Source organism: Calonectris borealis, chromosome 3 (assembly GCF_964195595.1).
Source record: "Calonectris borealis chromosome 3, bCalBor7.hap1.2, whole genome shotgun sequence".
In the NCBI taxonomy this organism is placed as follows: Eukaryota; Metazoa; Chordata; class Aves; order Procellariiformes; family Procellariidae; genus Calonectris; species Calonectris borealis.
In genome coordinates this window covers 41,086,818-41,106,960 of record NC_134314.1, presented here as the reverse complement: position 1 = coordinate 41,106,960, position 20,143 = coordinate 41,086,818, and the positions used below count along the sequence as shown (strand labels likewise).

General features: G+C 43.1%; 2 protein-coding genes across 3 annotated transcripts; both read right to left on the bottom strand.

Annotated features, from left to right (window-relative positions):
- Positions 1 to 6,036: 6,036 nt before the first annotated feature.
- C3H6orf163 (chromosome 3 C6orf163 homolog) lies at positions 6,037 to 11,143 on the bottom strand. The gene is made up of 4 exons (XM_075148047.1): positions 10,956 to 11,143; positions 10,295 to 10,402; positions 7,880 to 8,082; positions 6,037 to 6,688 (listed from the first exon to the last, which is right to left on the bottom strand). The coding sequence occupies exons 1-4, from the start codon at positions 10,977 to 10,979 to the stop codon at positions 6,190 to 6,192; spliced, it is 834 nt and encodes a 277-aa protein (XP_075004148.1). The 5' UTR covers positions 10,980 to 11,143; the 3' UTR covers positions 6,037 to 6,189.
- Positions 11,144 to 16,885: 5,742 nt separating this feature from the next.
- Positions 16,886 to 19,456, bottom strand: SMIM8 (small integral membrane protein 8). 2 transcript variants are annotated; one of them, XM_075148045.1, is made up of 3 exons: positions 19,393 to 19,456; positions 18,156 to 18,297; positions 16,886 to 17,222 (listed from the first exon to the last, which is right to left on the bottom strand). In XM_075148045.1, exons 2-3 carry the CDS (start codon positions 18,273 to 18,275, stop codon positions 17,064 to 17,066), a joined length of 279 nt encoding a protein of 92 aa, XP_075004146.1. In that variant the 5' UTR covers positions 18,276 to 18,297; positions 19,393 to 19,456; the 3' UTR covers positions 16,886 to 17,063. The 2 variants fall into 2 exon arrangements, with proteins under 2 accessions (XP_075004146.1, XP_075004147.1); XM_075148046.1 differs by lacking the exon at positions 19,393 to 19,456 and adding an exon at positions 19,185 to 19,380.
- Positions 19,457 to 20,143: the final 687 nt, after the last annotated feature.

Sequence of the window (20,143 nt, the reverse complement as noted above, 5' to 3'; positions counted from 1 at the left end):
GTTTAACGCAATTAAATGTTCTAGTCCAGGTAACGTTTCTAAGAATTAATCTCCTCTTATTACAATGATCTTTATTTTAAAAGTCTCCAAATTTCATTCCTATATACAAAGGAGGTGTTTATAATACAACAGTATATAGAAAACCAGTTTCCTCAAAATATAGGAAAGGGTACATTCAAGTAGAGATTATTATTGCCATTAGAAATGTCCTTCGTAACTGAGAAATGAGATGCAACACCTGAAAAGTCACGAAATGTGAATGGTGAGGTTGTTCAGCTAGAAGCAGGAGAGCAGAAAACAGGTTTTATGGATGAGATGGAACCATCTAGTTAGTTGACCCAGAAATAAGCATTTCTTGCAGACAGACAGATTTAGTATTTTAAAGGGAACGTCACAGAAGGGCTTCAGGTGCTCACTAGAATAGCTAAGTGTCTCAGCATCAGATTCCTACTGATATAATGAAATTATAAGATTCTTCACGGTGAAGTTTGAGGCTGAAGGCCCAGGTCACTGACTTTTAAATCCTGAAAATCAGAACTGGGTATAAATCAGAATTATAAACCTCGTACTAAAGAGGGACTATCAGAATCATATCAAAGATGGTTAACACCTTAGGTAGAGAGTCAAAGTAGCTTAGATGCTAGCCTCAGAGTTAAACTACCCTTTTCCAAAACATAATGCTTGCAGTACTTGGCAGGTAAGGAAAAAAAAACCCACAACAATCAGGAATCATTGTGGGATGCCATAAGCAGCACAGGGAAGGGGCTGCACCTTTTGTGGCTAGCAGCAGTAGTACCCTGAGCCCTGCAATTAATCTGGCATCAGCAGTGTAAATTCCCGAGAAGCTGCGAGAGAAGGCAGAATAGAGTGGAGCTCGATTTCGGCCAGCAATATTCCATTTATGGTGTAGCTTAGTTTTCAAATAAGCAAACTGAAAGTGCTTGTGCCTTTTGGAAAGTTTATTAGAGGAAGGAAGAATGTAATCTTATGAGGAAAAAAAAAATGGAAAAATACGGTGCTCAGCACCTTGATGGGTAGGATTTTTCTCTAGTCACTCAAGTTTTAGGACAAGTATAACAGAGGACTGAAGCTGTATATTGGAAAAGTCCAAGTATGCAAAAGAAAGGCAAGATCCAGTAATAAGAATGAGACAGCCATACTCTTAGAAGAAGCCAAAACAAAGTGCTAGAGACTGTTTTAATAAAGAACAAGACAAACTGTTGATGATCAGCTAGAAGAAGAGCCCAGATTTGGGCAGGCCATGTCACAGTTGGGGTACAGCAGCTTTATTTATCTTTCTACTTGGAGTTAGTTTACTAGCTATTGTTAGTCAAGCTGTTTACCTAACTCTTGGTTTGCTCACTGGCCCAAAGAAATGTGACGTGTTAACTGCTAGTCCCAGTAAACTGCAATGGAGGAGGCACAGGTTTCCTCACTCCCCAGGATGTTTGTATCATTGTTTTTGGCCCATTCCTTCTTCTAGGATTTGTCTTTCCCTCTGGTCACTGCCAACCCAGTGACATCCCCAGGCAAAATCCTCTCCTAGATATCCCCAAAACACCCATGTACTGTACCTACTAGCCAATATTAATCCCAGTTGTTCCAGCGTCTGCATGTCCCACCAGTCACTTGATGCATTTTGCGATTAGTCACTCGTATTCCTTTACTCAATCTGTATTTTAACTAGCAGCAATTGTAATGCTGAACTGTTGTTAATTAAGCCCAGCAAAGGAAATCACATCAGTAACTTAAATCGCAATTACTCGGTTTATATCCGTGTGGGTACACTACATCCATGCATAGACAGAGTGTGTTTGTTCTGCCGCCTATTGCCCATGAGGTGCTGCGGTTCCTTAATTGCCTCACACAGACAGCGTGCGCTCACACTCCAAATGCTATCAGCATCATTAGTTCCTTTCACACTTCATTTCTCCATGCCAGGCATTCAGAGACTTCACAATCTGCATATCCTCCTTTTAAGACATCACAGATCTCTTCTGCAGACCTTTGAGGGACTAACGAGCAAGATGTCTCTAGTTTATTAATTAGCTGCTTATCAACTGTACTTCACAGCTCCCTACTAGTTCAGCTGCTCAGCTACAGTAATTAGACAACCCACTTTTCAGTCTTCTATAGCATTGCCTTAGACAGAAAGTTTCACTGTTCCTGAGACTATGGTACTTTCTGGCAATTTTAGACATCTCCTGAATGACTAATAGAGAAATCCTGCTTTCTGTATTATTCATTGCAGCATTACAGCTCCCCATTCTAGGTTTTGTCTCATGCACTCCGCCATCAATATGTGCCATCACCGGCACCCTAGCATCCAGATGTTATCTGAAAGCTTCTTTATTTGCATCATTCAGACAAACAGTCAAAAAGCATGTATTCACGCTCAGAGCCTCTCTGATTCAGAGTGCAAGTAAAGTGGGTAGTGTTACTTTTCATGCTGCAATCCTTCTCAAACAGGAACAAAATCAAGCCAACAAACATATGCTTTCTCTGCTTCATGCAATGAAAGGCTTGTATGTCTGAACTCCTGATTTTTATTAGCTACCAATAGCTCATGTACTCACAGATTTCATTAAGTATCTGACATGCAGAAACTTACAGAATACGAAAAATGGCCTTTTTTTTCAGCTTGCCAGTCAACCATACTTAATATTGTGCAGTGAGTACAACTAGAAGGGGAAAAAAAATCTCTTAGATCAGGCTTAGTTAGACACTTTACATTCTAAAGTATTTCCTTGAAGTAGTGTCCATGGCAAACAGCTCTCCAGGTCCCATAGCGATTCTACTGCTTCCTATCTTGTCTATCCAATTATACTGCAGAGATATTCATTTAGGCCAAACTGTGGCTCCGTTCATCTCTATGCAACCAAGCGCACAGACTTAAGAGGACATTCTGTTTCTAAGCAGAGCCAACACAACTTCACCTTGACATTTGAAAGCAGTAAACCAAAATGTTTTTCCTTTCCCAAAAGGCAAGGAGAAGCAACGCCAGTGTCTGACAGACTGTTATATGCTGTATATGCTGTGCATACACTGGTGAGTAAGTCCACCCCAGAGTGTGGCTGCAGTATATATACGTATAGACACAGCTGACCAGATCTTAAGCCCCTGCCGCCTGTCTCCAAAGACATCCCCAAGCCTGTAGGTCAGGAGGGGCCTGGGATGTGCACTCATGGGGCCCTTGGTCTTGTCTGGATGACTGAGGTACCCAGGACTAAGGTCCACCACAGAGAACACTTACGCCTGTAGACAAGCACAGTCTGTATCAGTCACTGCCACTGTATCCCACATAAAAAGTGGGCTAACCCTGTGAGACAGGGTGACTTCTTTTTTTCTGAAACAAATGCTAACAGTAAGGCATTGCAGAAGTATATGATGATTATATTATATCCTTCCCAGTAGAGAAGAACAAAAAAATCTACTTATCTACCACTGTAAGAGAACTTGAACTGTTTGTTCAAGGGGAGTTGAAGCACTTCATCATCATCTTGGTTTTCTGACATGCAAGATGCAGAATTGTCCCTCATGTTGCCTCATGCACAGACACACACATGCAAACAGCACGTCTGGTAGCTGGTCCAGGCTTACGACCTTACCAGCAGCCCACCCTCAGACCTCACAGCCTCTCCAGTCACTGGCTTTGACCACCTGGTCCCTCAAGTAGCCAAATCTCAGATGCTCCGGTCTGTCCAGTATCTTAGATTTACAGCCACTCCGTCACTTGGCTCCCACGCCTCTTACCCTATTTGTCAGCTAGCCTGTCTTCATATTTGCTAGCGATTACACACTGACATACATACTCATATAATATACACTCCAGTCTCTCCAATTGCTGGCACCCTGAGCCCACAGCCCCTGTCACCTGTGGTCCAACTCCAGCTGCCAGCAGGTAGACCTCCATGCGTACACATGCACCCAGGAAAAGTTAGAAATGGAGTTCAATGAGAAGATAGGACGGACTGCACTGATCAGGTGCAGGGCATGGTCAGCTATGACCAGCCCCTGTTTACATGTAACCAGCCCCTTTTATCCCCTTATCCCTCTCTTTTCCCACTCTTTTTCTTCCCCATACCACCTTGATCCCCACCTTTGGTTCTTTCCCTAAACGTCCCATAATAAGCCTTTGTACAATCCCTGTACAATCCCAAGATGCTCTTCCCTGCATCCCATAAGGAGTCCCAGGCTGTATCCACCCTCAGGCTGTATCCACCCTCAGTTTGCAAGGTGCTCCAGAAAGCCTCTCATGCTGACTCACGGTGATGGGTCTCACTCCCAGTCCATGGGGATGATGCCCCGGGAGGCGCTGGATTGGAGGCTTGTTCCTCTGACTGGGTTGTTGGGGTTCCCCCAGCTGCCGCTGTGCCTCTGGGCTCCATGGTGTGTGCTGAGGTGAGCCTTTATCAGCTAACCCAACAGATACCGTTCATCAGCTTTAGGTATTTCATGATGCAGCTGCTAGTACTTTAGTTCCAGTAATTTACTCATGTAGTTTCAAAAGACTTTTATGCTTAATGCACATGTAAATGTTTTCTTTAAAAAATGGTTTGTAGAGCTTACGGAGTATTTCAGACTGCTGAAGAACTTTTAAGATATAAACATAAGTTTTATTTTGGGCTCTGTGCAGTTTATTAATTTGATTAGGCGACTGTGAACATGAAGTTTGCATTCTTTTCATCGGGAGTTTAAAAGGGGAAATGAACAGGGAGCACCAGCTCTCCACAGAAAGAACTTGCACAACTCAGTGAGGTAAGGTTTTACAGGCATTTATGTCAGAAATAGTGCCAGAGCATGCCAAATATCTGTTCAAAGTGTTTTATATGAACTAAATTGTTCCACAAGAAACCAGTGACTTCACTTGTCTTCACTTCTTAGTTTGGTAGAGTGATGGATATCTGTGAGATTATTCTGCTTTTTTGTTTTCTGGGGTTGTTTTTGAGCATGGGGAAAAGAAGGCTGCACAGATTGCTCCCTTAAAAATTCCCTTAAACAAGATGCCTTCGGAGAGTTTCCTTCACCATATTATACTTTCTATCACCTACAGTAAAGATCAGCTCCTTTACATTCCTCAGCTCACACTCAAGATGCTATACAGAGCTTTCAGATTAACAAGTAACAAATGAGACAGACACAAAGCTTTAGTGAATGTTTAGCCTGGAGAAGAGGAGGCTGAGGGGAGACCTCATCGTGCTCTACAACTACCTGAAAGGAGGTTGTAGCGAGGTGGGTGTTGGTCTCTTCTCCCAAGTAACAAGCGATAGGACGAGAGGAAATGGCCTCAAGTTGCACCAGGGGAGGTTTAGATTGGACATTAGGAAAAGTTTCTTTACTGAAGGAGTGGTCAGGCCTTGGAACAGGCTGCCCAGGGAAGTGGTGGAGTCACCATCCCTGGAAGTATTAAAAAGATGTGTAGACAAGGCGCTTACGGACATGGTGTAGTGGGCATGGTGGTGTTGGGTTGACGGTTGGACTCGACGATCTTAGAGGTCTTTTCCAACCTTAATGATTCTATGATTCTATGTTAAGCGGATGCTGTGAGAAGTCTTATTATACAGTGAAGACAAATCAGACATTTAGGCAGGCTGAATCTCAGACCCAATCAATGTATTGAGACTGGCCTAAAGCCACACAAGGCTACAAGCATGTGTGAATAGATAAAACTTGAGTCCTCCCACAGGAAAGTTATTTTGCATGCCTGCTGGCACACACTTTTTGCCCAAAAGCTGTCTCTCAAGCCAGGTAAGTTTCCGGATCATGTAACCACTCACTTGCAAGTACTCTACGTAGACATACACACTGTTACATAGAATAACCACCCTGTAAATCTCAGAACCCAAGTTGCATGTGTTCAAAGCTTGTGTGTCTTACTCCACACCCGAGTATTCAGGGGCTGAGCCAACAGCCCTCACAGTCCAAGCGCTGATGCTTAACGGAGCAACAGATTTTCTGATCAGATTTTCAGATTTTTTCCTTCTCAGGAAGGACTCAGTGGGAAGGTCCTCAAGTGCTACATGTTCCAACCTCTGCCCTAGCATTTGTAAAACAAAAATTAATGCATAATTTCTAAGCATGGCTCATCACTTCATTATTTAATATAGTGATGGTTATTTTTCCTCTGTATCATTCTAACCACACTCATATAATTCAGTGAACAGAGATGAATTTATTTTCCAGCATCACCTATTTGTAGTTCTGTTTACCCGTGGCTGTGAATCTCACACTTCTAATATGAGTTCTCTTATATTCCTTGTCACTGTCCTCTGCTTCTTCTGGGGTGTCCTTCTGCTCAAATGCTTTTCTGAATGGCAGAATAAAATCCGCTTGTCCAGGGGACAGGTTAGGAAATGTGGCATCAATATACTTTTGAAAAGCTTGTCTTGTTGCTTGTATTTCAGTTTCCAGGCTGTCCTTCCAATCTGTCATCTTTTCCAGTTTTTGCGTGAGAGTCTCTACCTGTTCTTCTGCTGCTTTCAGCGTAACGAGCACTTTTTCCAGCTCATCAAGATGTAGGGTCTCTGCTTCTTTGAGCTGTTTTTCAGTCTCAATCTGATTCTCTTTTTGTGTAATATCCAGGGCAATATTAATCTCATGACGTTTTTCTTTGTTTAATTGCTCTATACTCTTATGATATAGTTCCTCAGCTAACATACTTTCTTCTTTGAGTTGCTCTAAGTGCTCTCTATTTAAAAAAGAAAAAGATGAAAAGAAAAGATTTGTAGGGAACACCAGTTATTAAAGATTATTTTAAAAACAATTTAAGTCTATTCAGGTTGTTGTAAAACCTCTCTTATTCAACTATAAATATACATGAAATCAGAACTTGATGTAGGACCTCTGAAACAAAATAGGGTAAAAGAAGGCTACTGATGATGCAGAGAAAGGCACCTGCAGAAGATTGTATTTCTGCATGTGTCACATCCAGTGATAATTTAATGATGCTTGCTTCCAAATGAAAAATATAAAGGATTACTATTTAATTCTTCATTCAGGTCTCTCTTTGAGCTAGCACTTAAGTACACACTGATTTTCAAACAGACTTTGAACAATTCTGCCCTCAAGTAAAAATGCTGTCTTGAACTGAAATCTAAGAACTGATTTATAGAATAGATTCATCTGTAATTTTGTTTAAGTGGTACTAAGAACATCTTTGTGCTAGCATGTCAGTAATAAAACATATAATTTGTATTATGTAGTCAAAACATTATGGGTGCTATTCACCAGAGTTGGCTTAGGGACACGTAAACAATGGTGCATCAGGCATCATGGATCAAAACTTAAGTGCGATTCTGTTCAGAAAAAAAAAAAGCACCTTACAAAGGAACACACCCGAACTGATCTTTTCATTGTGAGAGTATAGTGTTATTTTATGGTTTGTGCTGTCAAAAAATGAAATGTATTCTACTCTTAAGGGAGAGGGGGGTCTTATTATTTTGACATCAAAGCTGTGTAATTCACAATGCTTAATCTATACGGGTAGAATCTCATGCGCCCTGCAGATCTCCATATGAACACATCTTTTTCAGTTTTGCGTAGATGTCATGAATGGCACAATAGGCCCCTGAGATCTTTATTTCTGATGAGTCTAAATCAGCCATAAAAAGCAAAACTTTGGTTGGCTTTGGCTTTTGGTTGGCTTTGAGATACTTGCTTTTAGGAACAAAATATGTTTTATTTCTACATGGGGCATCAGTGAGAGAGAGTGAGCCTGCAACTCTTGCTGGTCACTTGACATTTCCAAATACGTTTTTTTCTAAAAGGTCTATTGATCTTTTCCTAAAAGACCCGCATCTGAGCAATGCTGATGCAATTCCGGTCATTTTCTTCAGCACAGCATGTTTGCCAGCCAAGTCAGGGGAAACACTAAGAGCACCTGTGCTGCCTGGCTGCTTCCTTCAGGGCTGCCTCCCTCTCCTGTTTTCTGGCTTCGGCCACCGCTTGCATCTTCTCCCGGGCACACTCCGTGAGGGCGCACTGAAGTCTGTGAGCCATGCGCTGCTCTGCAGCTTCAGACTCTCTCTTCCATTCATCCTCCATGTACTGCTGCATTGCTGCCTTTGCCTTCTTCACCTCTTCCTTAAGCAAAGTTAAAAGTAAATATAAGTACTGACAACAGCTTATTGCTTAGTTGTCTTTAAACAATCCCCAGCAAAGCCAAGCAGAACAGACTTCAGGAAAATATTACGGGGCAATTACAGTGACTTATTGTAGCATAATTCCACATCATCCATGTTTTCTACATAAGGCACAAAAAGTTCCCTGATGTATTTTCTTCACAAGCTCACATAGCCGGTGGCATGGTTTTAGAGTGAGATGGAGAAGAAGCCTGGTCCATGGTATGCTTGTCAGCAAGATATTGCTCGGGCTGATACATAAAGGTATGACAACACTAATCTTAGGTTGTCTGGATGGACATACATACATCTGGAATCTCAGACAAGTCAATATATACCAATATACCTCTGTTGCCATTATAGGCCATGCCACACCTAAGCATCCAGTAAAGCAATCCACTTAACTCACTGCCCTGTCATCGACGCTGCTTTGCCACCATTCACAGCTCTTTCCAAGACCCCTGACAAGTGCATCCTCTGTGTAAGTGGTAAGACACTATTGGGAAAGCTCTGGTTGCTTAGATCTTGGTGGGTTTTCTAATACAGGATGAGCAGAGTTACATGAGGTCTGCCATAAATCTCTTGCTCACCCATCTACAAGCTCTGTATTCTGTGTATTTTTATGGATACTGTTTTTTTGTCTACTGCTGGCAAGTGGAGTGACAAATAATAGGACCTGCCTACAAGAAGCCTAACTAAAACCATTTGACCATTAGTGGTGGTGGAACAGCCACATCAGCATTGCTGCAAAAAGCCATTCGTGAGGCTATCAGCTGAAAGCAGTTGTCTTTAACCTATCCTACACATAAAAACCCACTTCAATCACTCATTCAGTGATATGTTTTGTTGGCTGCCACTGTTTGCTTAGACAGATGCTGAGTAAATTTTCTGCCGCCACCTCTCCAAGCTAGCTGCTAGTGAGCAGTTAGCTCACTGTTAACACACCTCTTAAAATGAACTGCAAGAAACACAAACCATCAAATCTAAACCATGTTGCAATTGCTTTAGTCATATCTGCCTCTTCTTTTGTTTCAGCTGTAGAATTCTGTATCTGCGCCCTAGTCCTTAGTCGCTGGAGCCAATGTTATCAGGACAAATGGTACATGTTCAAATCCTGAGCACTCAGGTCTACGAGAATATATAACAGGCTTATGACAAGTAATTGAATGGTTAAACACAAGGAACTGAGCTTCTGCCACTATTGTCAGCAGATGCTATGACTGCAAAAGACAGAGCTCCCTTGGAAAACAGCTCCATAAAATGGAATGGACTCTGCCAGAAACTTACGACCACTGTAAACCTCCCTGCTTTTCCTCTTGAGATGCCAAGCACATTGCTTTGACTGCCTGCAGTATAAACAGATAGCTATTTAGAAACTTGTATAAAATAAAATTCCAAAGCAAAACACTCCAGCAATTCTCTGTGCGCCCTTCATCCGACGGTGGGAGGCTGCAAGACTAAGGATGACAGGTGTTAGACGGCCTGCGTAATGCCTGACTGAGGAGCGCTCGGATGCTCTAGTGGTAAAAAGCCCCGTGAAGCAGTGCAGAAAGCAGAAGGCTCAGATCCAGAAGGCAGTTGCCTTCCTTTCTTTTTGTATATCTCTGAGTCTTTTCTCAGATATCCAAACAACCATATAAAGCATGTGCTAAGCATATATAGAAATACAAAACTACAGTTGGTGTGCTTCATTTAGCAATATGCTGGCAGTTTTCCTTCTCCTCCACCCCACTTAGAGTCCAGGTTCAGCAAACCAGTTAAACCTTTCTAGCTTTGATGGACATGAAACTTCAGGACAGCTTTTGGCCGTATTTAACTGCCCTTAAGAAACGCACCTAATCAGGTCCAGTGGCTGGCTGAATCAAGACCTGACAAGGAACTTTCAACAAAGTCCACAAACTTCATTCAATTAAAAAAATGTGAAACATGCTGAAAGTGAATTAAAAATCCAGCTAGCTCAAGCTCATATCTCATCTAGCACAAAGACAAAGCCAGTCATCTTTCAGGCCAAGTCCTTCTCCTGGCACTAGAGTTCAAATCTCAGATGAATGAAGGTCCTGGTTATGGCAAGCATTAAAAAAATCTTTTTTTTTTACATGACATTCTTGGTTGTCAAACACATGGTTCTGTCATGCTGGCTATTTCCACGGTAATAAAAGCAAACCAGTTCATACCCTTAATTCCTTTCCAAGTTTTTGTTTAAGGTCTTGTACAAACGCACTGTGGTTAGCGGCTGCCTCTTTGAGAGCTTTATCCACTGCATCTTCCTTGTCCATTTCAGCCTTTAAAACAAGTTATTACTTAAGTATAGCTGCTCACATTCTATTAACATCCTATTAAGATGAAGCAGAGTTTACATAATCAATAGTTCTGTATTTTCTATTTAAGAACTCAGAGCAAGTTAAATTTAAAACCAGAGGGCAAAATACATTTTGGCCCATTTGGCAATTCTATTGCTGTGATTCCTGTTAAAATGTGGCCACACAATAGCATTGAGCTGCGACAGTTGTAACCACTATACATATATATAACATAAAGGGCAGTTTCAGAATCTTGCATAGCACTATGGGGAACAGCTTTAACAACGGGTAACTTCTATATGCTTTAGAAGCCATTTTCAGAACAGATGTAAAATTTGTTATTAATTCAAAGTATGCTTTGTTGTGATCAGCAACTGGAGAAATACGTGCACACAGAAATCTGTGAATAAAGGAGGAGCTGAAATTAATGCTCTATAGCAGTGACCTCAAAGTTCTTTATTAACTCTCTTTATGCTATAGCAATTATTCCAAAGAATAATCATCATTTAAATGACAGGAACATAATTTAATTTACCTGAGACCAAAGTTCAGCTTTCATTTTTTCAATGTGCTCTCGTATCTCCACCTCCTTCTTTTCATGTTGTTCTTGTTGAATGTGTGCTCCAATCTCTGCACAATCAACACAAGGAGATCACGCACAGCAAATGACCAGAGTGCAGAAACCCGTGCCTCTCTCCCGACCCCTTTGCTTGGTTCCGCAGCTGAATTAAAAATCAAAAGGCTAAAACCCACCCACCCTCATTTCACATATAGGAAAACACAATTATTATTGCTTGTGCAGTTCCATAAATGTAATAGGAAGGTGCTGAATCCAACTCGCACCTTCTAGGCAAGGCTGCACACCAGGAGAGCATCACGGGTGCCCCTCCTGACTCCTTGTCCTGACGGCCATCCACATGGCACAAGCAATAGGTCAGTCCTCAGCTTTCTTGGGAATGATTCACCTGTTTCTGTCTGTGGCAGAGCCTCGCAGCAGCTCGGGGGATGGCTGTGCTCCCCTTAGATGCTACAGGTGAGACGGTGCCCTCTTTGGCTCCGTGTGCCCTCAGAGTCCTCCAAGGCTTTTAGCGAGGTCTCTTGCCCGGAGATGCCCTCATATCCCTTCATGCCACTCTTGGGGCACACAATAAATATTCTCAGGGGGATATGGCAGAATATTTCAGGTGTTCGGAACAGAGCATGCAGATACAAGGCAACCCCTCTGTCTCTAGGGCTGCTGTGTCTGTCCGGGGCCCAAGCAGCCCCAGTGCTGCAGGAGCCCAGCTAATCCCTTCTAAGAAAGGGGGAGCGAAGCAGCATGCGGGGGAGCCACACTGCTTCACAGGGCCTAGGCCAGGGGTGCTCCCGTTAGCAACATGGATGGGGTCCAAGTAAGATGTTAGCATCACCATCTCCTCCTGTGGACATGCTGTGAAAGCAAACAGGTAGCCCTGCTAACTCATTTGAAAGACTGGTCTTCAGCACCAAGGATTGCCCAGAAGAGAAAGAAGCCACTGCAGGAGGAGGTAGATAAAGATGCCTTTCTGCAACCCAAAACTTCCCCCTCCAAAAGTGGGATTTCAGATCCTCCCCCTCTGCCTTTCCTACTCAGTGCCAAGCCAGGGCATTGCTTTGGATCCCATTCTCTGTGCTTGACAGGGCCAGAGTCACATTTTCCTGGGTTGTTGTAAAGGAAAATGACAAAGGAATAGGGCCACAGGAGATCTAGTTTTCACACAGCCACTGGAGGATTAAGTCTCCCTCTTTCACTCCAGTCTTCTTCCCCACTCCACATGGGTGGGCAGAGTCCTATCGTGGAGCTAACACGAAGTACAAGGAAAACAGCAGCAGGATGGGACAAAGGGGTCAACTGATTTAAATCGGCAAAATAGAAGTCCAACAGTGCATAAATCTTAGCAACTGTGCTCTGACCGCATAGCTTTTCGCCAGTCCATTATATTAAGTAGTAAAGAGAAAATAATTTAAAACAAGACTGCCTTTGGCCTTCTGGACGTGTTTTACACTGTGTGTGTTGACGCAGGGCTGAAGCCTTGTGTTCCGAGACATGGACAGCACTCACCCTGCTGCCGGAGCTCCCAGTACACTGATAATCTCTTGATATTGTTTAAACTAAAAACCAAGCACACTCCTCTTCACAACGCGCATTAATTAAAATGCACAACATGATTTCTACAAAACTTTACACTGCTGATCAGAAACCTCTATGACAATTAGGCGTAGCATATAAAGATACTTCAGATTCTTGCTAGATCCTCAAACATATTAATGCTACCATATGCTTTCCTTCATCGTTGAGGTTATGGTATGCCAGAAAAAAATCAAACCTCAAGAGGCTCTACAGAGCCTCAATCTAAGGTCAGCAGCCAGAATCGGATATAAGAAGGTAGGATTCGGGATAAAACATCCCAGCTGTGTCCTGTTGAAGGATGAGGGGATGATCTTTTCAAATATTAAGTCAAGCATAGTTCTTCCCTTCTCTTTTTCCTTGGGCTTTAGAAAACATTCGCTAACGGTCTTACCCTAATTCTCTTTTGCACTTCATTATGCCCAAATCTGAATGCCTTCAGGCACCACAGGACGGCTGACCCTGTTCCCCCTCTGAATATGCAGGATTTATTAATATTCAGAAGGTAAGTGCAGTTCTTTCTTACCAAGATGTGAATGCCTTCATGACTGTCAAGAACAGATGGATACAACAGCTCTCGGAGTTTTCCTAAATCTCAGATTGCGAGGAAAGGATTTCAGAAACAAACTTACCCAGTATATCACGATGAGTGTAATACCGTGTTCTGAAAGGCTTATACTCCCGAATCTGATCAAAAGTAGCATTGGAAGGTGGTGGTGGTATTATTTTTGAACATACAGCACAACAAACAAAGGAGTCCAGATCAGGACTTCTAATCATTGTGGTATTCTAGTATTTCTCTGTAATGCAGTTACTAAAAAGTCAAAACTCTATTCCCGATAGATCTCTTGCTTGCAGGCATAAACGCTTATTGTTGCTACAGAAAACATGCAAGCCGATGAAGAGAGAAAAATCATTGACCATTACTTTTTACCAAGTTAGCCACAACGTTTGCCTTCAGCTCAGGATTCACACATGCTGACAACTCAGTAACATGCTGTAGGCAGATGACGAGGAAGGGTTGTATGAAGTGACCCCTTCCAGCCTTAATGCAGCTCCCTACATAGCAACTGTCACTAGGCAGGGCTGGCTTTGCTCACAAAGAACTAACTTTCCCTGGTAATAGTTAAGCAGCGTCACAGCAGGCTTTGGCTTTTTAACGCTTTTTTTTTGTGGTGAATGTCAACAATTCCTATTGAAACCCTGTAGTCTAAGGAGATTTTAGGAGCAGTACAATAGCTACTGTTTCAGATATTTGAATCATAGCATTTTGTTGCTCTTGGTAAAGATGTGAAAGCCAGCACAGACAATAAGGAACTGGCAAAAACCTGAAAGAGCCTGGGAAATAATTTTGACTCACAGTTCCTGTCAAGCCAGCTATCATCCATTGTAGATAATTATTACTATATTGAAGATGAAATTGAGAAAAGCAGAACAAAAGAAATTCTGTTGGTGCTGTTTGCTTATCCTCCAGATGCTTAAGGGGAGCAGTGCTTTCAGAGTCGAACAAACAAACTTTGTTACTGATGTAGTTTTGTTTGGGTGGGGTTTTTTCCCTTTAATCTCTGTACACACTTGGTTTTTATGATATAAATCAGGTACTTAAAACAGCAAATGCCAGTATTGATAATATAACACCCATTAATTTACTACATTCTTCTCTGTATTTGCACTGCTTTATCTCCTTTTTATATATAACACTTGTAGCATTAAGAGTTACCTGTACAGCAGCTGCCACAAATAAGTATGGAGAAGCTCCTTAATAATAAGGACAAGTCTAAATACTCACTCTTCCTTCAGCCTGGGCAGTTCTACGTTAACCTGGTTAACAGGACTTTACTCCATCCAACAGATAAGAGACCCCATCTCAGACAGCTGTTCTATGAAGCGCCATTGGCACGCGCATCGCCTAGACCCTGCCCAGGGCAGTCCCACACCTTTCTCTTTCACCCCCGCCTCCTCCTTTTCCCTCAGTAACTTCCAGATCCATATTCACTTCACAAAGCATAATTCAAAATTTTGAAAACCCAAATCCTGCATTATTCCCAAATAGGTGAAAATGAGAGACTGGGCTTTCTCACTTCGAGTCATCTGCAGATAGAAGGATCAAAGCGTGTATTTTAAAAGCCTGCACAAAAACAGGTTGAAATGCTTACTGTAGCACTGTTTTTGGAATAATTTAGTTAAATTCATGCAAACATAAAAGACTCATGCATTTTAATGAACTGAAGAGAGCTAAAATCCTGTGTGACCCTTTTTAAAAGAACAGATTAATTCTAAAGATCCATCACATCCTACCAAACAAAACATATTCTACAGGATATGCACAGCATGTAATAGTTCTGAATATTTGATCGATTCACCTGGAAATTCCTTCACCAATCAAAAGGCAAGTAGTTTCCTCACCTGCAAGCTTTTGATTTGCCCAAGACCTTGCTGTTGTAGGCTCACATAGGGGAATATGCTTTTAAAGGCTGTAAAAATGCTTTTTTTTTAGAGCTTCATCAAAGGCAGAGCTCATTTCCCTTCCCAAGAAGGAGGTAGCCAAACCAAGGCCCAGCTGAATTTAAGATACAGGTAACTACAAAACATGGATAGGAGGAAAACCACAGGCTCAAAATGAAGGCTTTAGAGGGAGGTACAGAGGAATCCCATAGAGCAACTGCTGTCCCTCGAGGCAGTCAGTCACCTTTTTTATCTTCAGTAACAAAATCTTTCGATAACAAAATCCAAAGCAATTCTGAGTGGCAAAGCAGATGTCCCTGCACGTTCTTTCTTCTTTGGCCTGACAGAAGCCACCTTGGCCAGAAGAGGGTTAACAAAGAGGTGTCTCAGCCTCTTGGGAGCCCTTGATAGGGCTGTAAATATGAGGAACTGAATGTTAAAATGCAACCAGAACATTAATAAGGGTCTGTGGTGGAAAAAGGGCATGGCCTGGTATGTGCCCTCCCACCACATGTTCTGGAGTTTGGTTAATGGGATACTGTCTAGGAAATGTCAGGCACACAGAAGTAGCTGGAGGAGCTCACAGGAGAAGGCCTCAGTGCTGGAACAGGGAAGTACCCACCTGTGTGGTTTGCTCAAGGGAAAGGCTCACAGGGGACCACCTCATGTGCTGAGGAAACGCCACAACGCCCACCTGCCCTCCAGCCACGCTCACAGCGGCACCAACCTGCCATAGTGCCGAGGGTAGCCTCCAACCCACACGCAGGGCTGTTCGGCAAGACTGGGCCTATTCAGGTCGATACGTTCTTTTCTCTGTCTGTAAGAACCTGTTGATTTTAGACTTTCCGTTCCTTATTTTGAGTTCAGTAACCTAAGAGGGCTTATGAGAAAGATGGGGACAAACCTTTTAGCAGGGCCTGTTGCAACAGGGCAAGGGGGAATGGTTTTAAACTAAAAGAGGGTTGATTTAGACTAGATAGAAGGAAGAAATTTTTTACAATGAGGGTGGTGAGACACTGGCACAGGTTGCCCAGAGAGGTGGTAGATGCCCCATCCCTGGAAACATTCAAGGTCAGGTTGGAGGGGGCTCTGAGCAACCTGATCTAGTTGTAGATGTCCCTGTCCACGGCAGGGGGGTTGGACTAGATGACCTTTACAGGTCCCTTCCAACCCAAACTATTCTATGATTCTATGATTAAAGCTGCTGGTACCTTGTGGTAATAAATTAATGTTATATAATGTACTTTGCAACACAGGGAATTTAATTTTTGAATGGAGCTTAAATAAACTAGTCCTGCTGACAGGTCAAGAACACCCCACAAGCTCTGGCTAACCTGGAGTTACACATACTGATTGGCAAGCTGATACTGCTATGTTCACTAATCTGCTGTCTGATGCCAAACAGGAGAGGTAATGGCTGAGTTCTTCTTGCCTTTCTCTTGGCAGAAGCACTCGTTTCACTTTTTCTCCTCTACCTAGCTAGTGATTTTTTTTTCATTTGTAAGGAAGAGTATATTAGTGTCCAAGAATAATTTTGGCCAGTATTTTACAAATTCCTTTATTAAATAAAACCCTTCAATGACTGTTCTATCAGATCTTTCTTGCCTTAAAATTATTTTACTTGCACCACTGCTAATTATCAACTTTCAACAGATCAAGAGATCAGCTTTTTCTTTTCACACACAATACATTATACCTTCTGTTTAAAAAATAAAAGACAAACCCCTGTTTTCACTTAATCAAAGCAAAGAGAGAAGTGAGCTGAACTATCATGTAAATTTCTAAGGGATTTACCAGTCTTGACTGCACGTCCGAGTTAACTGCATGACTTCTGACATACTGTGGAGATCGCAGACAACAATTCTTAAAATCACTTTGATGTTCACATGTATCTTAATTGCAATTTATTTGTACAGGCACAGCATTTTATAAAGGAACTTGGATTAAGTAGCAAGAGAGACATTTATCCATTATTTCAATGGACAGAGAAAAAAAATAGTAGTTGCCTTGAGAAGTTCTGTGACTGATTTGCTGATTTCCTTCCTTATGTTGTCAGTCCCACTTGGAAGTTTTCCTCCTCATATACCTGGACCCCTCACTGTCGATTGCTTCATAAAGGTCCTTTTTATTCTCTACTGTTGCATGCAAATAGCCAAGGTAGGCCACACAGAGGGTCATTGCTATGAGTCCAAATGCCATCACAGGTTTGTTCTGACCAAAAAAAAAAAATTAGTACATTTTTAGTCAAAACCCTTTTCATTCATCACAAATGTTACATTCTTCAATCTTAGCTTAGAAAGCGAACAGTAAACTATAGTGACATCTGCAAAAATCATCATTGCCTTCTTGTAGACTGATCCAAATAACTTTAATAAGCAGCAAGAAGGGAGACCTGATTTTCTGATAGCAAAAGGAATTCCCTATGAAAAAGACGACTCTCATCTCATTGCCCAGTGCTCTCTTGCTGGTAGCAAATGCTGCTTGAGCATGAATTAACAGGCCAAAACCAATTACTAAAGGTAACTATTACAATCTTCTAACAGAATTCATCTGGATATACTACTGGGACAATGTACCCTGCTCCTGCCAAGCAACCTTGATTATATTCCTCTAAAACAGATGTATTATCATTACAACATCTACTTTTATTTTATGCACAAAATTTCATCCAGTCTTGCTGGGTTCTGCTAGTGTAAATAAAACCCGAGTATCATCAACTTAATTATAAAAGCAAGAAAAAGAAAAATCCAAAATACCGAAAAGCTACCCAAAATCCCCTCCTTTCATATCAAAAAGCTTGCATTTTATGATTTGTTCCCTTTTAAATATTGAAGAGGACTCCTATTACTTAACCTGTCAAACTACATGGGTAATATGCCTGTAAACAGTCTTTCTGAAAGCAACTTGGCTAGGTACAAAAGAATTGGACAATATAATAGTGAAATAAAAGCTGGAATAAACAATGTAATGTTCTGGGCTCTTAACAATCAGAGTGGAATAAAAGTAAAAATATTTTTAGTTACATTACTGACTGGTTTGCATAACAAGAGATGGTTATATAATGCACACAGAATTGCAATGATTATTTTAAAGCAACCGTGTCTCTCCAAGCATATTTAGCTTCTCTCAGAATGAGCCTCTTACAGGTTTAATGAAAAGCTCTGGGTTCACAGCTCGAAAGAGCATAGTTGTTTGAACACTCCTCAGTCCTGGTTTTCTCTCTTTGGGTGTTTCATTTTCATTTGGAGGTTTGGTAGAAGACATTTTAATGAATGTTGAATACTTCCTAAAAACAGAATGAAAAATAGATGTCATTTTTATAAAAAAACTAAAAGAACTACATTCACTGAAGATGAGTTCAGACTCAGCTTGTCTTCTTACAGCATGAATTTTTGTTTGTCTATATGTTAAATAATTGCCTGTGGTGTTACGTAACATGGCCAGCTTAAGCACATTGATTTTCAATCTTGTCAATTTTGTGCATCCTAAAACTAACTTTTGGAGATGCACATCTTTGTACAGCAAACATAAGTCTCCTGATAATGGGCTTGGGGTTTTTTACTTGCTTTTGGCTGATGCTTTAGCTACCTGCGGACTGAGCTGCAGTCTTCAGGCTAAAAAGAAAGTATCAGGGCACTTTTTTTTTTTTTTTTTAAGTAACGTTATGTGTGACAGAACAGCCTGCACCCTGTTATAGTTGGTCACTCTATCCACCCACCCCCGCGGCCCTAAGTCTTAAGTCTCATTTTCACATACAAGCAGCAGGTCACCTGCAAGATGCCACCTGAGCAAAAGTGAACAAGACACGCCCTCGGTTAATTCCGCTTACTGGGGGGCAGAGGAGACATGGTGCTAAGGACACCCCTGCCCCCTAGTTTACACGAGTGGAGCACAGCTGGGGGCTCCGGGGCAGTATTCACAAACCCAACCCAGCAATCGCCCCGGGCCTCCTCCCGCAAGGCCTCACACACAGCAGGGAGGTCAGGGCAGCGTGGAGGTCGACTAAAGGCGACCACACGGGCACAAGGCGCTGCCAGTCACAGGGGCGCAACCGCCCAGCAGCTCAGCCTGACTCCCCCGTACGGCCCCCGAGCAGCACAAACCGCGAACGCGGTGAAGGAAAGGGCAGAAACCTCCCCCCCTGGGCGGTGAGGGGGCTCCTGGCGCCAGTACCGGCTTTAGGCCGGGACGAAGGGGGCAGTTTCCCGGAGGAAAAGCGCGGCGGAGACGCCCGGGACATAATGAGCAAGGCCAGGCCGCCGCCACTGCTGCTGCTGTGCTCCAAGGGCGACTCAGGAGGCGGCGGGTGACGGTTAACGCCTCGCGGCCAGCGGACGCCGTCCCGCGCGCCCTCTCACCCCCCTCCCCCGCCGCTACTCACCCCGCGCCGCCAACGGGGCCTCCCCTCGGGGGGGGCGGGGCGGGGCCTGCGCTTGCGCCCCCTCCTGAGCGGAGGCCGGCGGCGCGGGCAGGAGGAGCGGGAGAGCGGCCGGGCCCCGCCCCGCCCCGCCCATCCCCTCAGGCGGCCGGCGGAGCCGGTGGGGTGGGAGGTACGTGGCCGGGGTTGTGGGTCTTCTTCCGCAAGGGCAGCTCCAGATACTAAGCGAGAAGTGGGGGAAGAAGCTGGCTCGGTCGGAAGAGGCGCAGTTCACGGCAGAGCCGCTTCTCAGCGCCCGGGCAGGCGCCATTCCCCGCGACCCCCCGGCCGGGGAGCAGGCTTTGGCTGGCGGGCGTAACGGCCAGTTACTGGTAACTGTAAAGTCCCCAAGAGCTGTACAAGATTCGCCCAGTTGGTGCAAATCAGGCTAGCAGCAATTATATTTTAAATGTGGGAAACGGAAAAAGACAAGCGGTGACATTCCCCCGCCTGTTGATCCCAAGTGCCGGGATCGGGAAGGGGTGTTCCATGCGGAGATGCATCTCTGGAAGTGCGGTTGTTTGAGCAGAAAAATGTGCTGCGATTTAAGGATGCGATTTCTGGTATTTAGATCTGAACTCAAGATTTCAGGCATCTGGAAACTCTTGGTTACGTAAGTGTCACTTTGCGGCAGTGTTTTGTTTTCTATTATTTGTAAACAGTAAAATTAATAAAATTACCTGGAGTCCAGACGAAACGAAGCCCATGCGATCGC

Coding starts and splice junctions, on each gene's coding strand:
- SMIM8 (XM_075148045.1), bottom strand. CDS start 18,275: ATGTCTTCTACCAAACCTCCAAATGAAAATGAAACACCCAAAGAGAGA. Junction 17,223..18,155: donor CAGAGCTTTTCATTAAACCT/GTAAGAGGCTCA, acceptor TTTTTTGGTCAG/AACAAACCTGTGATGGCATT.
- C3H6orf163 (XM_075148047.1), bottom strand. CDS start 10,979: ATGAAAGCTGAACTTTGGTCTCAG. Junction 8,083..10,294: donor AACTTGGAAAGGAATTAAGG/GTATGAACTGGT, acceptor ACTTTGCTTAAG/GAAGAGGTGAAGAAGGCAAA. Junction 6,689..7,879: donor GAAGCAGCCAGGCAGCACAG/GTGCTCTTAGTG, acceptor TTTTTTAAATAG/AGAGCACTTAGAGCAACTCA.